Below are 19,220 nucleotides of genomic sequence, written 5' to 3'. Positions count from 1 at the left end.
AATTCAGAACTAATGCTACAAGAAACAGGCCAGCGGGAAGATGATATATATCAAATGTCTATTCGCACCCTCGGATTTGATGGGCGGCGCACTTCCCGTCGTCGTCGTCGTATCGTGGTCATCACATTGCATCACATGGTATAGCATGGTATCACATCACATCACCACGCCAGAAGCGTCCATGAACATGTCGGGCCCGGTGATCTGGGGCTCCGGCACGTCGACCCACCCATTCCAGTCCCAGGCCAGCGCCGAGGGGCCCCCCAGCCATTGCTCCGCCGGGAGGCTCATCAGCTCGTAGAGGGGCTGCGGGCAGGGGAAGAAGGAATGGGGAGGAGGCTGCGGGTGCTGAGGGTGCTGCGGCGGCGGCGGTTCCGCGACCTCGTTGGCGTTAGGCAAGGCACCAGCGAACCCGGCTTGGCCGTACCTGCGGCCGGGCGGCATCGATGGAGGCTGGCCATGGCTGCCTGGAGAAGTAGCGGCCATTTGATGTCTTTGGCTCGTGCTGCACATCTTGGACTCGTCACTTGTGCTCGAGGATTGGCGGTATAGCCCAGGGGGTTCTTGAGGCGGAGGAGGAGCGGTGCCTCCGACGCCGCCACCGTTGCTGCTCACAGGTGACCCAAGCGTGCGGCGCAGGATCCGTGCAGCTTTGGCGGAGATGTCGCTTCGTGCAGACAGCTGCTCGAATCGTGCCTGACATTTTAATAGAGCGTAGATTACATCCGCGCGGTCCGAGGCGACCGATTCGTCCTCCGAACCAAGGAGGACCACAAGTGTCGACGCAGCCAAAAACGTCTGGTAGCCGCCTAGCCCATACACGAACCAGCGATAAGGCTTCAGCCGCTCCTCGCAACAGAGGTCCTCGTGGTTGCTGAGAATCTTCATTGCCGACATCTTACAATACTGCCGGCTCTGGAGCACCTGTTCAGGAAACTCGTACAATGTGCTGTCCGGAGCTGCAGAATGCGGTGGAAGATACCGCCGATGAAGAATGAGCCGCAGGTGACTTGTATAGTTTTTGATGATGTATAGATGAGCCAGGTGGTAAACGGGAAGCCGCTGGAGGTCTGTGAATCGTACGTCGTGATCGTGCTCCTCCTGGGAGATCTGTCCATCGAGCTCGATTAGGCCATTCAAGCTCCCATGTTCCCTGGCGAAATTTGCGATATCAGATGCCAATCGATACAGCTTGAACTTGAACAAGATGTAGGACATTTTGCTAAGAGGCCTTGGGCGAGAGTCGTCCGCATGGAAGGCCGGGGTCTCGTGCATGGAGATGCGCTCATCATCCACATCGGCAGGAAGTCTGACTGTAGCCGTGACCGTCATTGGAGCAAGGTTTCCCAAACAAGTGCTTTGAATAGTATACAATAACATGAGGCCGGCCCAACAGCGGCGTCTCTGTTCACCTCTCACTGGATCCAAACTTAGTTGAGACGGGTCAATATGGCAACCGATCGATATGCAGATGTTGAAGGTGGTCCCCAACAAAGCCCATGCAGGACCATGTGCATGTGAAAGTGCGTATATCAGAAGGACCAAGGCTTGGACAGTGTGCAGGTTGTGGCGCCATAGGAACTGGTCTGCCGAAAGGCATCCCATTGCGGCTGTTCGATATTTTGTCGCCAGGCTTTTAATATTTGCTGAAGCAGTCGTTTCCACCCCGAGATCCGTCAGGAGTGGATGATCCGAGTCTAGCGCGGTAACAGAAATGGAAAGAATCACGAACAACAGCGCGAGAAACGAGAGGGACACCTCTCCTCTTTTCTGGCGAAAATCGGCATACTCGGCATGGAATGTTGGGTCATGTAGTATGTGAAAAAGCTGTGCAAACTGAGTCAGCTTCGTTCGAAAGGGCGGTTCTGGTGTGTTGACGGCGCGAAGGAGCAATCAGGGGAGATTGAAAGGCGAGGTTTCTTCTCCTCTCGTACAATTGAAATGGGACCACATCTGTCCGTACCTACCAACTTGGGGATAAGGGTAAGAACACTCTTCGCTCTCTATTGCCAACAGCAACTTGCAAGGTGCACATCCGGGAAGTAGGAGAGGATTCCTCCTCAGATCTTGACAGACCCGCCCTTGGGGGCTGGAAGGGACGACTAAAGAGATGCTGAGAAGCGTGAGGGACGGAGACTTACCGGGGAGAAAACATCGAAGAATAGCCTCTTCAATTCGTCGCACTGTCGCCCTGGAGGCAGGGCGTCCAAAAGCGCTCTTCGTGTAGTGGTAGCCTCGGCTGAGAACGGGAAGCTCGTAGACATGGGAGGGGCGGAAATAGATTGGATCAGCTCATTGACGGCGTCTGCATCGGAAGAGGCGAGTCCTGGGATGAATCGTTCATGACCTTCTTGGGATACCACGACCGTACCGACAATAGTTGAAGGTGCAGTTTCCGGAGGATTCTGCTCGACCTCCGTCCAGGGCGACGAATTGGCCGACGACGGTTGATGCTGGGACAGATTATCTGGATTGGACGACTGAGACTTTGGCGAGGGCTCAAGTCGCTGCTCAAGGAGGTAGACTTGTCGCTCAAGGAGAGTTTCGACTCGTCTCACCCTTTGGAGCACCTCGTCGGAGCTGGACCCCGCGGGCGCCTGCACGTTTTGGCGCAGGTAGAAGCAGGTATGGCTGAAGCCACGACGGGCGCAGGTGTCGCAAAAGGGCCTTTCGCCCGAACATTTGATCTTTCGTTTTCGACAGTTTTCGCAGCTCAGAGGCACCCGAGGTTGCCGTTTGTCGACTTGAGGCGCCATGTGACACGGGGAGAGGTCTCGGCGCGCTTTAGGTGCAGGGACAAGACTGCGATACCTGTTTGATGGCCAAAGGGGGCCACAATGCCGGCGCGGAATGGAATTGCGAACGGCAGATGCAGCAGGGCGTGATTGTGATGAGAAGGAGATGTGAAAGAGAAGACGTTGAGAGGCGGGATGAGCGGAGAGACGAAGTTGAAGATGGAAGGAAGATGAGGCAGGATGAGGTGCTGGGTGGATGCTTGGTCAAAGTTAAGCATCGAGAAATGAAATCCGGGGCCGGGCACCGGCCGTTTAGGTGCAACATGGGGGCTGCACCAGGCCTAGTGACCATCACTAGGCGTAAATGGGGTTGCTGAGTCCCTCGGGTGGCAGCCTCCAGGGCACCTTGAGGAATTATTCGGGATCAACCCCGCTGCACCCAGGCATCCCTGACCGCCTAGCAGGCTCTAGGGGCCCCTAACTACACCACATCTGCCGCTCCCCCGCAAAGCCCCGGGTCGTTTACGGAAGTTACTACGGGCGTCCCAACAACTAGATTCAGCCACAGCCGTGCTTATGGCTACCTTCTCTTGAAGATTGCTGTCACCACCGTTGAGCACAAAGAACCTCTAGCAAGGGTCTGCAGCATGGCCCGACAATCTCAATGGAAAAGGACTCGATCTATCTAGGTCTATTTCATCTAAGCCACTCGCACTCGCCCGAAAGACGGTCGCAGGGATGTAATTATGTGTCTGTGGGCGTGTTGCAACTTCCACCAGCCACCTTACCACCTTCTAGCTTCGACACCCCTGGCGCAATCGATCCGAAAAGGGGGCGGCTGTGGTTACTGCTTACCCAGGAAGTCGGTGACAGCCGAGCAGACACTCTCGGTAGCTTCAAACAGGTGCCAATGCGCGACCTGCGGCAACACAACGACATCCTCACAGTTGGGGATCTTTTCCTTCATCTTCCTGCACATCTCCGGTGGCGAGACCTTGTCTTCGTCTCCTGTGATGATCAGCACTCTTGCTTTGAGGGCCGAGATGTCCAAGGTGTCCGCGTGCGAGTCGGCAAGGGCTATGCATGCCTTTGCATATCCTTCGGGGTCTTGTCCCAGTAGCGAAATTCGAGCGGCGGCAATTGCCAGAGGATTATGTGCCTTGCTGTAATCAGAGGTCCCTGCGCCGACCACAGCATCCACTACTCCAAGCATGCCCTTTTCACGAACAAGGGCGGCCCTGGCATATGTGGCTTTGCTGGCGGCTTCTGGGAGCGGTGAAGGCCCAGGCCCTTGTAATACGAGTGTCTTGACCAGCTCCGGGTGATCCAGCGCCAGTTTCATCGCTACCAGACAGCCCATCGAATGTGCAACCACGGTCAGTCCTGACTCGGCATTGATTCCAGCCTGAGAGCAAAGTTGATATGCGTCAGAAGCAAAAGAAGCGATGCTCAGCTTGCTCGTCGCGGATGAGGGCGATAGTCCATGGCCCTCGAGATCAGCCAGATGATATGTCCAAGCGTTCCCCAGCCTTGTCATCACGGGTCCGAAATAGTCTGAAGTGCCGCCCAGACCATGGATGAAATAGATTGGCCGCCCGGTGCCGTCACCGCCTTTCTGCTGGTAGAACAGCTGCTTCGAGCCAACAGAGGTAAGTCCACGGCCTTCGACCGCCTTGTCATTTGTGACGGGCACCGCGGACGAGACAATATGGTTGAGGATGGTAGCTCGCGACTCGGGACTTGCAATCTTGTTCGTCAATGTTCCGAGGCCGGTCACGGAGATCTTGACCTCATCGCCAGGATGCAGCCAAACCTTGGGATCAAACCCAAAGCCAACGCCGGCGGGAGTTCCGGTGGCCAGCACATCTCCAGGTTGCAATGTCTGGGCCGCAGATAAAGTCTCGATTAAAGTCGGTATGCTGAAGATCAAGTCGTCAGTTGTACCTTCTTGTCGCTTTTCTCCATTCACAACGGTCTCAACGGTGAGCACCTTTGGAAGATGCTCCTTTGGGACGGCTATCGGGCCCATTGGCGCGAATGTATCAGGCCTGAAAATTAGCGTTAGTTGACATCACGAGGATTCGAATAGCGTGGCGACGAGTCCTTCAGAAAAAGGCAATGTCGTTGCAATGGGATGGGCGACTCACGATTTGCCAATGTAGAACTGCTTGTGGTCCCGCTGCCGTTCGCGTGCAGTCACATCGTTGATGATGGTAAAGCCCCAGACATGGTCGAGGGCATCTTTGGCGTCAATCTTGAACCCAGGCTTGCCTACAATGACGCCGATCTCTCCTTCATAGTCGACCGACTCGGTGAATCCTGGATGAGGATAGATCTCGTCCCCATCCGCAATAGCAGAAGTCCACCGCTTGGTGAAGATGACCGGGTGGGTGGGCATGTCGACCTTGTCAGAGCTGTCATAGCTGTAGAACCCAACAGGTCAGCACGTTCGTCCAATATCCCGCCGTTCACGACGGACCGTACCCTGAAGCATTGAATTCTTTGGCGTGAGCCTGCAGAACATCAGCGATGAGCAACAAACATGCCGCGGCTGAGTCCCCTACCGCATAGTTCTTCCCGACAGCAAGAATATCCCGGCCGTAGATCGGGGGTAACAATCTCGCCTTGCTTCGTGGGAACGGTTCTCCGGCTTGGACAATGGCATTCTCGCCCGCTTCAATCACTTCGTACAGACTCCTTACCGGCGTGCCAGAGGTGTAGGACAAGGGCGTGATGGTGTTGGACGCCAGATCAAGGTGCCCAATGCGCGGTTGCTTGCTTCCCTCTGGTAGATATGAGGCATAGTTGGTCAAGCTCTTGCCGGCAGACGCCCCGCTGCCCGTCGCTGAGGTCGACATGTTTTCAATCCCGGGATAAGAAAACTTCACTTATCTGTCTGCAAAGAGGTGTCTTTTCCTCTGCCCGGGGGGGTTATAGAAGAATTGGAAGCAGGAGGACAATTTCCATCGTCGTTTGGAGTCAGATCCCGTGCTTTGCGGCCACACCTATGACACGGGGCAGCAGGAGATCCGCCTCGATGCGATGTCGAAGTGAATGGGAAAGAAGTTTCGCCAGTTCCCACCGGACATGCACGCCGGGGTGATTGCCGGCGACGCGTGAGAGGCCGACGAGCCACGAAGAGCAGAGGCACCAGAAGGGACATCAACGGGTATTCTTGGATCATTGGATCATTGGATCATCCGTTGGATGGAGGGATGATAGAATGGGCATCAATGGCATCAACGCACATCATGGAGCAACACGCCGCCGCCTTCGACCGTCTTTCTCCGCCCCTCTTCTCCCTCCTCCTCCCTCAACCACCCACACTATGCTCTTCACTCTGCCCAACGATATTAGGAAGGTCCCGTCATAGTTTCGCCCATGGGGAGCCAAGGAAGTCTGTCACCGTTGGTGCCGTGGTTCCCAGGCAGAGAGTGGCTTACAAGCGAGCCATGGCCCTGTTTTCCACCCCGCGATTTGGCCAGGCTCTGGGGATGATCTCCACGATCAATTGTTCCGTCGACACCAAGCACCACTACCTCGCTGCCGCTCTTGTTTCTGTTCCATAGCGGGAGTCTTGGTCGAATTGACACTGCCGATCAAACGCCCGGTATGATGCCGGGACCATCGACGCTCGGAGCGATGCCGCCTCACCGTCATGTCGCGAATGCCCTACAAGGAGGATGAAGAAGGTCGGGACACTCTCATTAAAGTCCCCAGCAGCGAAACCTCTTGAGAGAGCATCGTTCTCCTTTGGGCGAAAATTTGAACAAGGACATTTCGAGTCACCTGGACGTCTCGCCTCTTTCCCTAGAAGCTGTCTTCATTGAACTGCGCAGCTCTACCAGCATCATGGCTTCATACGACTCGGCAGACCAGCTCGAAAAGTCTGTTGCCGCTCACGACGAGGAGTCGCGCATAGAGCGAGTGCGCACCAAGGGCGGCCATGAAGACGACCGCACTCAACCATCTCTCCCCGTGGTGCACCGGTCGTTTGCCAACCCGGCGCCCTTGGGACTGCTCTCTTTCGCTACGGGTATGCTGCCCGGACCATATGAGGTGTCACTGTCGCTGACTTGGATGGTGCAGGGATATTCCTGATATCTGCCTACGGCGTCCATGTTCGAAACATCTACACTCCCAATGTCCTGGTCGGCATGATCATCTTCTTCGGGGGGGTATGCCAGTATATATCGGGCATAATGGAGTTCATCTCAGGGAACACGGTAAGGAATCTACCACGGCGGTATGTCTTTTGCGTTGGCAGCTAACGGGGTTGGCTTATTAGTTCGGAGCGACCGTCTTCTCATCCTATGGCGCCTTCAACTTGTCCTACGCGATGATCTATCTCCCCGGCAGCGGCATCATTGCCGCGTACACGGACAAGACAACAGGCCAGGTCAGCCCGGAGTTCAACCAGGCGGTCGCGATGTTTCTGTGGGCGTGGTTCATCCTCACCGTGATATACACGTAAGTCTCTCTCTCACACACATTGGGAAAAGCACGTCCCCGTATCGAAAAGAACCCCCTTAAATCGGCCTCTTTGGACCCCCCTTGTAACACCCGTTCTTTTCGCGCATGCTGACCTTCACTGTCATCCAATCCAGCGGTGCCGCTTGCCGTGCGTCATGGGTTCTGTTTCTCGACCTCGCCTTCCTGGACCTCGACCTGCTGCTGCTGGCCTGCGGCTACATGTTCAACCGCTCCTCGCTGCTCATCGCCGGGAACTCGGTCGGCTTTGTTGTGGCATTCATGACCTGTGAGTTTCTTGACACCATTTGATCCTGCCATATATGCGGTTTGTGCTGACTGGTCCTCCTCCGACGCAGACTGGGCTGGGGTTGCCGGCCTCTACGCTGGAGGGGTTACACCTTTCAACATCCCGACTTTCCCCATGTACAAGGAGAAGAAATGAGACGGGAGGCCTGGAAATGTTGCTCGTGGGAACGGAGGGAGGGAGGGTAGGTCTAACTACCGTACCGGATGATATGCTTGCAAGAACAGCGCTCCGAAGAAACAGATCCTAGGCTTTGTGCAGAAAGATATTAGGAGTTTAGAGGTACCCTGGACACCAAACAGAAAATATATACGTATGTACATGTAAATGGGCCCAGTCTCGCTCTCTATTCCCTGGATATATTGAATCATTCTTCGCGTCGCCCCAAACTCCTCTTGTTACCACCCGTCGTCCCCGAGTTTCGACAAGCCGACGTATCTGACGGGTTCGACAAATCGGTTCTTGATGCCCTCGGTCCTCCCGATCCGGAGGGCGCGGCCATATTGCTCCATGATGTTCTTGCCGTGCAACCGCCAAAACTGCCACGAACAGTCCTCGCCCACGAAGCTGAGGATGACCTGCTGGCCGCCGGGATGCTCGGAGATGAAGTCGCTGCAGTCGAAGACGACGTTGTCAATGACGATCCAGTGTTCGTGGTCGTCGCGCATCCCCGCCGGCTTTCCGTCGTCCGCGGCCCTTTGATCTTGTGATTTCACGCGTTGGCCGCGTTCGAGCACCAGTTCCTTGGGGATGAAAGGGAGTGCGTCGTCCGATAGTGACTCCGGGGCGAAGGGGAATTGTCTGTCGGATTCCGTGCTCGTCGAGGCCGGGGTTGTTCTATCGTTCTCGGCCTTCAGGGCCACGTCTTCCACATGGGCAGCCTCGCCGGCGTCTTGCTTGAGAGGGCTCGTCGGTCCAAATCGACCCCTTCGCGACGCTTGTATCCACACCATGGCTGCTCGTCTGAAAAAGACACCAAACAACGGAACAAGATACTCGATATCGGATTGCGACCGTTTTACCCCTCACGGTAGCATGTGCCAATGCGTTCGTTCCCTATTGAGCGACGGGCGTGAGATCGAGTTCCTAGGTACCTTCAAGTACCCCCGTCTCGGAGAGAGGCCGTCAATCCCCGTCCATTCCCGAGTCATCCTCGTCGCCACGGATGATCCTTTGTGGTAGGATGGTGCGATAGGGACCTTGTACGAGCAAGGGCCCCCGGCTGAGCATGTCGAATCACGCCTGCGGGATTGTAACCCCTCTTTCTGCAACACTGAGCTGTTCACTTTACGTGGATGCCTATGGCTGGATAACGCGGGGACTAACTTGCGGGGTGCATGAAGAAGGATCCGGCACGTACGGGTTGTGAGTCTGACAACCGTCGCGGCATTACCTGTTGAGACGGGAGTCAAGTCTGCGTTTCCCGTTGGCGCAAAAGACCCTCGATACCTGCGAATACTAAGACCCGGCGAGATGCCACCATGCAGGTGCGAGGTGGCCAGATAGGTTCCTCTCCCCTTTCGTCCGACTATTTCTCGATCAATGCCAACATCTCAAAAGGCCCCCTGGGAGATTCATCTGTGAGCTCACCGTAAAGAGACTGGACGCCAGGTAACTTCTTCAAATACCTGTTCAATCACCGCCTTTAAACTGCCGATATGGCTCCTGCAAGGATCGAGGAAGACGTTCCGTGGACGTCCCCGGCCTACCAACCCGAGCCTTACGAAGGTCCCCCGCGCAATGTCGCGTATATCGATGCCATCAAATTCAACGAGAGTGTCAAGCCTCCCAAGTACGAGATCCTGGGCACAGACCCGAACTCCAAGGTCCTTTTCCTGGACGTCAACATCTTGGAATGCACAGGGAAGCCACCCTACCGTGGCGACGTGTTTATACAAGGTGAGAAAGGAGATCCGTCGCTGGCGAGAGACTCCAATGGAATGGGGCCTGGCCTTGTTCTATTCCGCCCTGTGTTCGTGTCGCTGACTTCCCACACCAGGGGAACGGATCAAGGCAGTCGGCAATGTCGCCAACAAGGATCAGTTGCTGCAAGATCCCGATACTCGAGTGTTTCAGGGAAAGGGAAGGACCTTGATGCCGGGTCTGGGTGACTCGCACACCCACTTCTCCTGGAACGGTGGCGATCTCGCTTCCCTGGGCGGTTTGAATGTTGAAGAGCACACGCTTTTGACCGCCCGAAGTGCGAAATGCTACCTGGATTCCGGCTACACCATGTGAGACTTCTGACCTATATCTTTCTGCAAATGTCGAGGGAATCACTGACCTTCTTTTGACTAGGTGCTATGGTGCTGCATCTGCCAAGGAGCGTCTCGACGTCGCTATTCGGGACGCTATCTATGCAGGTGACATTCCAGGACCACGGTCCCTCGCCAACGGAAAGGAAATGGCCAAGCGGGATGGTGACTTGGAAGCAGCAATCACTGCATTTGCAGACACCCCTGAGGAGATGAGAGAAGTCATTCGGCATCACGTTGGCATCGGGGTTGACAACATCAAATTAGTTATGTCTGGAGAAGAGGTAAGTTCCCAAGGTTCGAGCCACTCTGTGCTCGCTGTCGCTGACCTGAAATATAGATCTGTGAGGTTCGATCAGCTCAAGACTGCTATTTCACAGACGAAGAGACGGCTGTCTGCGTGGATGAAGCACACAAGGCAGGTAAATCCATCTGTGCACACGCAAGAGCCAGAGATTCTGTGAAGATGTGCGTCAAAGTAAGTTACACTTTCCCATCCTGCCCCCATTCGAGACGGTCGAGACGTTGGCTCACAACAGCGTTCTAGCATGGAGTGGACGTCATTTATCATGGGTCGTATATCGATGAGGAAGGCATGGACATGTTGGAAGCTGCGAGGACCAAGCATGTGGTGGCTCCAGCTATCAACTGGCTCGTTGCAACCTTGAACGACGCTGCAGCTTTCGGTTATTCCCACGAGAAGGCAGAGCAAGTTGGGTATAAAAAGGCAAGTCCGCGATAGCAGAGAGATCGTTTTCCCCAGATTGCTGGCAGCCATGAGTCAAGTATGCTGACTCGGAGTCAACCATCAGGAACTTGAGATCGCTCTGCGAGGTCTTCGTGAGATGCATCGGAGAGGCATTGTAGTTCTTCCTGGCGGGTAAGTATGCTCCTGTGATTGCTTCAATCTATCATCCATTCGGACGACGGCTAAGCTGTTACTCATTAGTGACTATGGATTCGCATGGACTCCTCATGGAACCTATGCTCGTGATTTGGCCCACTTCAAGAACTTGATGGGCTTCACGGCCCACGAGTCCATTATCGCTGCCACATACGGCGTCGCCAAAGTCATGCTGCGAGCCGATGAGATGGGTCAGATCAAGGAAGGCAATTATGCAGACTGCATCCTCGTTGACGGCAACCCGATTGACAACATTGACATCCTCCAGGATCACAGCAAGTTGAACGTCATTATGATCAATGGTCGTGTCCACAAGGCCGGGAGAAAGGAGTATGTGCCGCCACCTGTGGCGGGACAAGATGAAAACAAGCATCCCCTCGTGCCAGATGTCGTGGTCCGAGAAGGAAAACCAACCGTACAGAGCTAGACTCATGGCATGCTGGTACTGAGGGCGGATCGTGATGAAATTGCTCGTGGAGGGAAGTCCGTGTATGCTAGGATATGGGTCTAATGAGTCTGCATCCATCATTCGTTGTGTCTGTGAACCGAATAAGATTGAGGAGTAAGCTAGATCCTTTCGATCTGAAATGCGACCATGATTGACGTTAAAATTCGGACCTTGCTCCCTCATGGTAGAGGAAAGAAAAGCGCCAACGTCTTGGGACAGGATTGTGAGCCCCAGAAGTGGCTCTAACATCATAGCCTCTTGCTCCCAGGCACAAAATAATGTTGCAGGAATGAGTACAATCACTAAACAATCAGCAACAGGAGCAGAACGAAGTGGGATGAAAGAATGCCAGATCAACCCTTGCAAGGAACTCTCAAGCGATTGCTCTGAAGTGACAGGCTGAGATTGAGCGTCGAACTAGTCCAGGCAGTGAGGGAGAATAACTGCCCCCCAGTGTCAAGACCTGAGAATAAAGCCGGATTCTCGTGCGATTGAAGGTGATTGGGCCCGAGTGGGATGCAGAGGTAGGAAGCGGGAGAAAGTGAGAAGAAAGGTCGTTTTGTCCTGGACTTATCTCATGGCGACACGCCCGATGTTGACTTTGAAGCTTGAACTGATGCTCGGGTTTGTAATATATCACGACTATATCACTCTGTCGCCCTGAGCTTGTAGCAGTCATTCGAAATGGAAGAGCTCGAAAGCTGCCGTGCTCAATAAAGGGAGAAGGCTGCGTCTGCGGAGTACGCTTCCGACTCTCTCAGTCCACCGTTTCGGGTTCCGCGCTGAGCCTCATGCCGCTACGGAAAGTTGCTCAGTCATTCCACCCATCAACAATACAGTCCGTGCATCTTGCTATCAAGCTGTAAATCAAATGCCTGGACGTATGCCTCCCTTCCAACGAGCCGTGCAGCGGCTGGTTGCTTCGCCGGCATCCAGTAGCTGCAGATCGATTCACTGGCGGACGACGCAACCCCGAACCAAACCATCTTGCGCTCCGTCGCCGCAGCCACGACGACATGCCCTGTCATCCCAATGTCTACAGACGCGGCCGTTCTCGTCATCCAGCCCGAGACTCAGAGCGGGAGACAGACTGTACCATCGCACAGGCGTACGTATCTTTATCCGGGGTACGTGCCTTCCTCTGACGTTTTGCATGCGCAGCCATTCTCATTCAGATCAGCGGCGCTCTTCGTCGGCGTCGGCGCAGGCATGATATTTTATTTCCAATTTGAGAAGAAGCGGTTGGAGCGCAAGAGGGTCGTGGAGATGAGCAAAGGGTACGGGAAACCGAAGGTTGGCGGGCCGTTCGCATTGAAGGATGTCGACGGCAATGATTTCACGGACCAGGATTTGTTGGGCAAATATTCACTCGTATGTCCGGCCCTAGGTTGAGAGGAGCTGTTCCCCCCACAAACTGACGCCTACGCTTTGCTGGTAGATCTATTTCGGCTTCAGCCATTGTCCTGACATCTGCCCCGACGAGCTCGACAAGATGGGCGAGGCCCTCGACATCATCCAAGAGAGAGCCCCCAACACGGTACGGCCGGTTTTCATCTCCTGCGATCCCAACCGCGATACTCCCGATGTCCTCAAAGCATACTTGGCCGAATTCCATCCCGCCATCCTTGGATTGGTTGGCACTTGGCAACAGACAAAAGACGTGTGCAAACAGTATCGGGTATACTTCTCGACGCCCCCCGAGTTGACGCCAGGCGAAGAAGATTACTTGGTGGACCACAGCATATACTTTTACGTGATGGATCCTGAAGGTGACTTTGTCGAATGTATTGGGAGGCAAGATACGCCAGAGAGTGCGGCGGCCATTGTACTCCAGCACATCAAGGATTGGAAGAGGGAGAGGAAGCCGATTGATACGACGCCGCTACCATACCTTCACAAAAAAGAGGTGGAGCCTAGTGGCAAGTAATGAAGAGAGAGTTGGCTGCATTCAAATGTTGCTTTATGTACAGCATGGCGACGGGAGAAGGTAATGGTGTAAACAAAACTCCACTTCTGAAATACTGTACCTCAATACTCACGAGGGGAAGAAAAGAGATGTATCACAACAATGAAAGAGCAATCGAACAAAATCAATTGAGCAAGATTCTACAGGTGAACTGTATGTTGGTCCCGTGTACACTACCTGACCCTGACGGGGGCACAGAGTCAAGATCACGCCGTCTCTCATCTTGCATATACCCAGCGTCCAATCCCATGGCTTACCAGCCACTTCATTCTTGTTCCTGGTTCATGAAGTTCTTCATTAGGCAAGTATGATTTCTTAATCAGGTCAATCCATATGCAGGCGGGGTTTTAGACACACAAACACCTCAATTTCATCCGTATGAGTGGAAAGGAAGGGACTAAATGGCAGGCGGTGAGACATAGACGTGGCTCCATTGAAGAGGGCTGATGCCGTTGTTTTTTGCAAGATTCGGGATTTTTGGCATTGGATTTTTCTGGCCCTTGTGTGCGGAGAGTTTTGGCGGGAGGCGATGTTGCATTCTTCGGTAGCGAATGAAAAGACGTCGCCCAGTCGCCTCACATTGACGGGCGAGCGTGGTTGGGCGGTCTAACGTCAGCCATTCGCTGGCAAGAAACGGAACGGGAGAGGCAGGGAGGCGTTGATGGAACTGTCCTTGTGTGCATATCATTCTGCTGATTCTGGTTATATACTGAGCACTCGGCACAGACGTGCGAAATGTATAAGGGAGTGCGCTCAAGAAAGACTATGTGGTGATTCGAATGTGGTGAGGGAGACGATGGAAACATTTGACCAAGTATGACGTATCAGCGCATTCAGGAACAACTTCAACGCCAATCCAGACGCCGCTCCTATCGTGCCGGTTATCAGCCAGAACCTTTCGCCGTATGTGACTCTGGATGTTTGAAAAGTCAACACAACACGTCGCCATGATTTCGACGACAGTGGCTCTGTGAAGACCAGCTATCATTGAAGATTGATGCCTGTTGCGAGAGAGCAGTTGCTGTCCGCTTTTACCACGACCTCTTTCGATCACGGACGAGAGCCATGCCCACAGACACCTCAGCGCTCCTGACCAACGGGGCTGATGCGTCCTCGAAGGCAACATCACCTCCCATGACTGCAACAACCTCTGTCCTCGACCCTTCCAACTTTCCTCAAACCCTGTCCTCTGAAACCATCTACATCTCCCTTGTCTACGGCCCTCTCGATATCCCAGCGTACTTGCGATTCACCCGCTCCCCCACAGCCGGCGCCAACGTTCTGTTTCTAGGCACCACCCGCAACAACTTCGACCATCGCCCTGTCTCCCGGCTTTCATATTCTGCCTACCCTTCGCTCGCCCTCAAGTCTCTCCACGCTATTGCTGAGGACGTGCAGAAGAAGCATGGGCTAGAGAAGGTGGTAATCGTCCACCGACTGGGCGAAGTCAAGGTAGAAGAGGAGAGCATTGCCGTTAGCGTGAGCAGCGGGCATCGTGCAAGTGGCTGGAAAGGCGCCGAAGAGATCCTGGAGAGAGTCAAGGCTCGAGCAGAGATCTGGAAGAGGGAGTGGTTCGCGGACACTGGGGAAGTCGAAGAGGGCGTTTGGAGAGCAAACAGGGATACAGATGGACACGGGAATATTCTACGGCCACACTAAGGCCGCCCTACGCCCACAGGGAGTCATGCTGGTGGTACGCACGCCGGCCTTTCTCATCTCGACGGTGAATCGCAATGGTGCGTGCAGGATGACTTCCTCCGCTATTCTGGATGGGCTGCCAGGTTCATGAACCATCTGTGGGGTTCTTCCACATGTCTGTCGGTGACAAAATGGGAATCATTGACATGGGCAAGGTTGATCTCACGCTGGCGTCGCCGCGCATCGACAGCAAGCAGATGACGAGTACATCTGGGGCTTGCAGGAGGAACACTGCAGAAGAAACTCCTTCAAGCCCACCCATGTTGCCGAGAAGTGGACAGATTTCTTGCCTCTTTAGCGGCCCATGGCTGGCATGAGCTTGCGAGACGCAAAGAGAGCTCGAAATGGAGTTGATCCATGTCACAATGCGGAGCGCTTACGGGGTATTCGGGAACTCCTTGTCTCAAATCGAGGTCATGCGAGCAGACAGCTTTTTGCTTCAATAGCAGGAGCCTAATGCAGACTCTCTGATGCTAGGCTTTGCGCTTGTTGCAAACTGAGAAAACAAATGGCTGGAAAACTCAAGCATGACGAAGCTTCTGTGTCTGAGCGGAGACTCAAATATCAGGTGGCTGGGAGCTTCGATAAGACATGCTGGTGGATTGCGGGGGGTTGTCGGCGGAACCGTGGGAAGACCTTACCGGCAATCCCCTCCAACACTGTCGATATGGCTTCTCAAAGCATCCAGCCCTGGGAGAACAGCTTGGAATGTGATCCTGCGCCTGCCAAAGCCACTTCGAATACTTCCAAGCCTGAGAGATTAGCGAATTGCCATGTGGTCGTCGAACTGCTTCCTTCATGGACTGTGGAGTTCAGCCACTATGGATACTCAAGTTTGAGGAATCTGGAACAATGCAGAGCTTTGACAACAGCGCATTGTCTGCATTCCTTCAAAGCTATTATCGATTTCGATTGTTTTACTCCCCTGCATCGAGGTTTTCAAAATCCGCATTAAACTCAAACTTTGATGGAAGGCTGGGGGGAATAATGGTTTACAAAGAATCCACCGGAACTCTTCACATGCAGATGCAGCACATTGTTGATCCCCAATGCGAACTTGCAGCGCCCCTAACCTGCCTTGACAACACTCATACCTGTGAACGAGATGGGATATCGAAACGAGGTCACATGAAGTACCCTACCTACCCGAGACAGCAAAGTGCTGCACGGTCTGCCGAAGCTGAGTGACCCCTCTGATAACGGCAAAACGGCACCAGATAGCTTGCCAGCACCCATGGCCACTGGTAGACCTGTCCATTGCGACTGATTGGGACATGTGTAAATCTCGACCCAGGCCTCTCGTGCCATTGTCAAGAGCGTACCAGTGTTCAGGACAAGTTTAGTTCAAAGGGTCTCGATCCCCATTCTCCTCTACATACCTAAGACATGAGCAAGGCAGAAGCCAAAGCTGGTCATGTGAATCCTGATCTGGCAACGGACATGCATTGCTAGGCCTCGGAATGCCAAGCTCGAAAGTGAGAGGTTGAATGCATATGACTTGCAGATTCAAGCATACACGATCTGCCGCCCCTGCAAGCAATGACAAATGAAGTGAGCTAGCTGAAGATTCTTGAGGGGTTTGCACAGTTCAAGGACGGAGTGTACAGCCCTATGAATCACCAGTGGCACGCCAGGGCTTATATGCATGTCCTAGCTTGCTGAGCTGGCTCATCCGTCCGGGGATTCCAGCGGCCTTAGGCATCAACGAGGGAGCTCGCCTATCAGGCCAGCCTGTCACATCAACGGTTCATGCGGCTCACCAGACTCCGACAGCAGCCCAAGGATTGGCGCAGAAGACATCAAGAGCGCATCATTATTTAAAAGGTGTGTTCCCCGATCCCGACATGCTCCGCCATCCTTTTTGAGCCTGGCCGATGTCTTTTTATAGGCAATCAACGGACTAGACTGATTCAGCTACCTGCGCTTCTAAGCAGCAATCCTTTCACCAAGCACACGGTGATACCTTGTCCTTGCCAACGGTCGATGCCTTCAGACGCCGTTGTGGTGGTTGATCGCGCCAACACCGTCGTGCCGACAACGGCTCGGCTGGTCGTTCCATCTCTGTGTCAAGTTCACCGGGCCCGTCATCTGGGAGTAGTTGTCAGAGAGCATTGCGGGGAGCTGCTAATATAAGGAAATCTACCCAAGGGTCTTCGTTAGCCTCACACTCCTGTTCCAGCCTTAAACATCCACCGAGGTTGATGTCTCCGCCCACCCGGCTGCTTAAAGGGGCTCCCACGTTTTTTTTTTTCCTCTCGCCAGGTGGTGTCACCCTCGAAAGCCACCAAGACATTCGTGGGCCTCGTGCCCCCGTGCACGAGGACTCGGCCCGCAGAAGGGATACGCTACTTTTGGTTTATGTTCAGAAGGTCGAGGCAAGTTTTCGGCGACGTAACGGTGTTTTCAAGATCGGATACGACCGAAGCCTGAACCCTCGAGCCGAGCAGCTGGCCTTCAACACAGACTGTCCAAATATTGCTCTACCTCAGGTAGGAAAGGACATGACGCATGAACACGAGGCACACAAAGACACAGATCAGCCCAATGGAGAATAAACCTCGTAGACCAAACCCATTTCAAGCGAAGTCACCAACATCTGCTGACGAATCTCTGCATTGGACTGACGAAGCCCTGGTCGGTTGTTTGGCCCAAGTGGAGAGAAGGAGGATTTTCCATCGGTCGAGGACTCGACACCATCTGCCGTGTAAAGCAATGGCTCCGATAAACTGATAACGGGCGATAACAATGAACGAGGACTCGGTACTGTAGTCGTAGGGCTAGTGGATTCGCAACTGGCACGTTAGGTGGGTTGAACTACGAGGCCGTTTGCTGGTCGAAGGAGACTTTAGTGCGTAGGATCCGAGACCAATTATACCAATATTTAGCGAGCACAAGCCAGAGAGAGAATGGGCCATATGGGACAAGCAAACCCGAACGAGGAGAAGGGGAAATGGCGTGGTGGTTCATCGTTCTCGAAGCTTCAGCTATGGGTTGTTTTCACCCCAAAGAGGTGGAAATGGCTCCTCAAACACGACCGCAATAGCGCCTCCCAGTCCCAAAGGAGCAGGAAATGGTGGGTGTGTGGTGAGTGACAGGAGCGCCAAGGTGCCGCTGAGAGATTACAAGCGAAAAGAAGAGATTAGTTGGCGAGTCTGGGTCCTGCTGAAGCCGTTTTGCCTCCATCTTTGTTGTTGAGCCGCAGCCATGTGTGCTCTCTGCCCCGTATCCCCTGGATTCACGGTGGAGGAGACAAGAAGCACTCAGTTGCCTCGAGGTAGAGACAAGCATGGTGAACAGTCACAGTCCACGGGTTTCCTCCTCATCCTGGACCAACTGACGCGGTCTTTTGAAAGTCGTCTTGAAATATATGACGTTTTCTCGATGTCGCGGACGACCAATACAACTTCGGCCTCTTCGGGCAATAGATTAAGGGGCCCGCGGATTGGCTGGCTGAGTCCACCACCATGCCAGGAACAGGCAAGCGACAGGCCGCGAGCCACAACAAGGCGCCGCTAGCTCGGTGTGTCGGACGACAAAGTCCGTGGAGAGGAGGCCCAAACAGGGGCAGATCCAGGGCCATTTGACCAGGGGGGGGAGGCCAAGAGGCCCAGGGATCAAGATTGCGGCGCAGGCCAGCAGGCCACGGGATCCACTAGCACGATGCGCTACGGACTCAATTTTAGCAACAGCCCACTACTGGCACCTGCTGCACTGGGCCCGTGGACCATGGTCGGGCTGGGGGCCAACAGGGCCTGCAATTCTCTTCGCAAATCTGGAGGGCCTGAGCGGTGCCCGAGCTGTGCGCCCTGGGCTGCTCCTGTGGCCCTGCGAGCCCTTGGCGCCCTGGGAGCTCCCTGGCCGGTGTGTCCTGTGTCCTGTGTCCTGTGCCCAGTGCCCACCAACAAACCGATGCGCCTAACAATCTCCACCAAGGCTGTCGCTTGGGCGTGGGCTCAGGCTCCCTTGCCCCCCCCCCCCCCCCCCCCCGCCTCTTCTGTTCCCATTCAGCTGCTTTTCACGCTCTCTTGGAGAGAATGCTGTTTGCTTGACTTTTCTGCAGTAAGATTTCAGTTCACTTTCGCGCGTCTGGGCGGCTCCTCCTCCCCCTTTATCACTGTGCGGGCTGGAGGGATTGCTGATGGCGTGCGATGGTGGTCAAGTTGTGCCATTTTTCTGCTTGGAACCTAGCCGCAAGCCCTTCTCGTATTTTGGTATACGTACGGTAAAACAACAGTCCGGGTCGAACAAGGCATTAAAGTTACGGCTCCAATGAACTCGTACTCGTCTTGCATGATATGTGGCCGTCATGGATGGGGAAACCATGCAACTCTCCCGCCCAAAACATCCTGTGCCCTGGTATTCAGCATAATTTAGGCTACCTAGCATGTACCAACATACCCGTAGATAGGTACCCTGGTACATGTTATTGCGGCACGG

The 19,220-nt window shown here is 54.3% G+C and overlaps 5 protein-coding genes across 7 annotated transcripts; 3 read left to right on the top strand and 2 right to left on the bottom strand.

Annotated features, from left to right (window-relative positions):
• Nucleotides 1-14: 14 nt before the first annotated feature.
• PV07_01843 (uncharacterized protein) lies at nt 15-2,927 on the bottom strand. The gene is made up of 2 exons (XM_016388416.1): nt 2,142-2,927; nt 15-1,827 (listed from the first exon to the last, which is right to left on the bottom strand). Exons 1-2 carry the CDS (start codon nt 2,754-2,756, stop codon nt 157-159), a joined length of 2,286 nt encoding a protein of 761 aa, XP_016255344.1. The 5' UTR covers nt 2,757-2,927; the 3' UTR covers nt 15-156.
• A 501-nt stretch (nt 2,928-3,428) lies between these two features.
• PV07_01842 (uncharacterized protein) lies at nt 3,429-5,593 on the bottom strand (the record flags this gene model as incomplete). Its single annotated transcript, XM_016388415.1, has 4 exons — nt 3,429-4,783; nt 4,883-5,158; nt 5,220-5,248; nt 5,300-5,593. The coding sequence occupies 4 exons, from the start codon at nt 5,591-5,593 to the stop codon at nt 3,580-3,582; spliced, it is 1,803 nt and encodes a 600-aa protein (XP_016255343.1). The 3' UTR covers nt 3,429-3,579.
• A 994-nt stretch (nt 5,594-6,587) lies between these two features.
• PV07_01841 (uncharacterized protein) lies at nt 6,588-7,650 on the top strand (the record flags this gene model as incomplete). Its single annotated transcript, XM_016388414.1, has 5 exons — nt 6,588-6,771; nt 6,825-6,961; nt 7,024-7,205; nt 7,343-7,494; nt 7,565-7,650. 5 exons carry the CDS (start codon nt 6,588-6,590, stop codon nt 7,648-7,650), a joined length of 741 nt encoding a protein of 246 aa, XP_016255342.1.
• A 4,298-nt stretch (nt 7,651-11,948) lies between these two features.
• On the top strand, nt 11,949-13,381 carry PV07_01840. 3 transcript variants are annotated; one of them, XM_016388412.1, is made up of 3 exons: nt 11,949-12,227; nt 12,281-12,490; nt 12,558-13,381. In XM_016388412.1, the coding sequence occupies exons 1-3, from the start codon at nt 11,991-11,993 to the stop codon at nt 13,044-13,046; spliced, it is 936 nt and encodes a 311-aa protein (XP_016255340.1). In that variant the 5' UTR covers nt 11,949-11,990; the 3' UTR covers nt 13,047-13,381. The 3 variants fall into 3 exon arrangements, with proteins under 3 accessions (XP_016255340.1, XP_016255339.1, XP_016255341.1); XM_016388411.1 differs by having other exon boundaries at nt 11,949-12,246; nt 12,300-12,490; XM_016388413.1 differs by having other exon boundaries at nt 11,949-12,490.
• A 334-nt stretch (nt 13,382-13,715) lies between these two features.
• Nucleotides 13,716-16,485, top strand: PV07_01839 (uncharacterized protein). Its single transcript, XM_016388410.1, has one exon. The coding sequence runs from the start codon at nt 14,151-14,153 to the stop codon at nt 14,742-14,744; it is 594 nt and encodes a 197-aa protein (XP_016255338.1). The 5' UTR covers nt 13,716-14,150; the 3' UTR covers nt 14,745-16,485.
• Nucleotides 16,486-19,220: the final 2,735 nt, after the last annotated feature.

The sequence above is a fragment of the Cladophialophora immunda genome (assembly GCF_000835495.1).
Source record: "Cladophialophora immunda strain CBS 83496 unplaced genomic scaffold supercont1.1, whole genome shotgun sequence".
NCBI lineage: Eukaryota > Fungi > Ascomycota > Eurotiomycetes > Chaetothyriales > Herpotrichiellaceae > Cladophialophora > Cladophialophora immunda.
Note: the sequence above shows the minus strand (reverse complement) of the source record. Positions and strands in the feature narration are given on the sequence as shown.

Bases quoted from the DNA above. Each gene is read 5' to 3' on its own strand.
- PV07_01840 (XM_016388412.1), top strand. From the start codon at position 11,991: ATGCCTGGACGTATGCCTCCCTTCCAACGAGCCGTGCAGCGGCTGGTT. The intron at 12,228-12,280 runs GTACGTATCTTT...TTGCATGCGCAG, and splicing joins GACTGTACCATCGCACAGGC to CCATTCTCATTCAGATCAGC. The intron at 12,491-12,557 runs GTATGTCCGGCC...CTTTGCTGGTAG, and splicing joins TGTTGGGCAAATATTCACTC to ATCTATTTCGGCTTCAGCCA.
- PV07_01839 (XM_016388410.1), top strand. From the start codon at position 14,151: ATGCCCACAGACACCTCAGCGCTCCTGACCAACGGGGCTGATGCGTCC.
- PV07_01843 (XM_016388416.1), bottom strand. From the start codon at position 2,756: ATGGCGCCTCAAGTCGACAAACGGCAACCTCGGGTGCCTCTGAGCTGC. The intron at 1,828-2,141 runs GTAAGTCTCCGT...CAGTTTGCACAG, and splicing joins TCTTCGATGTTTTCTCCCCG to CTTTTTCACATACTACATGA.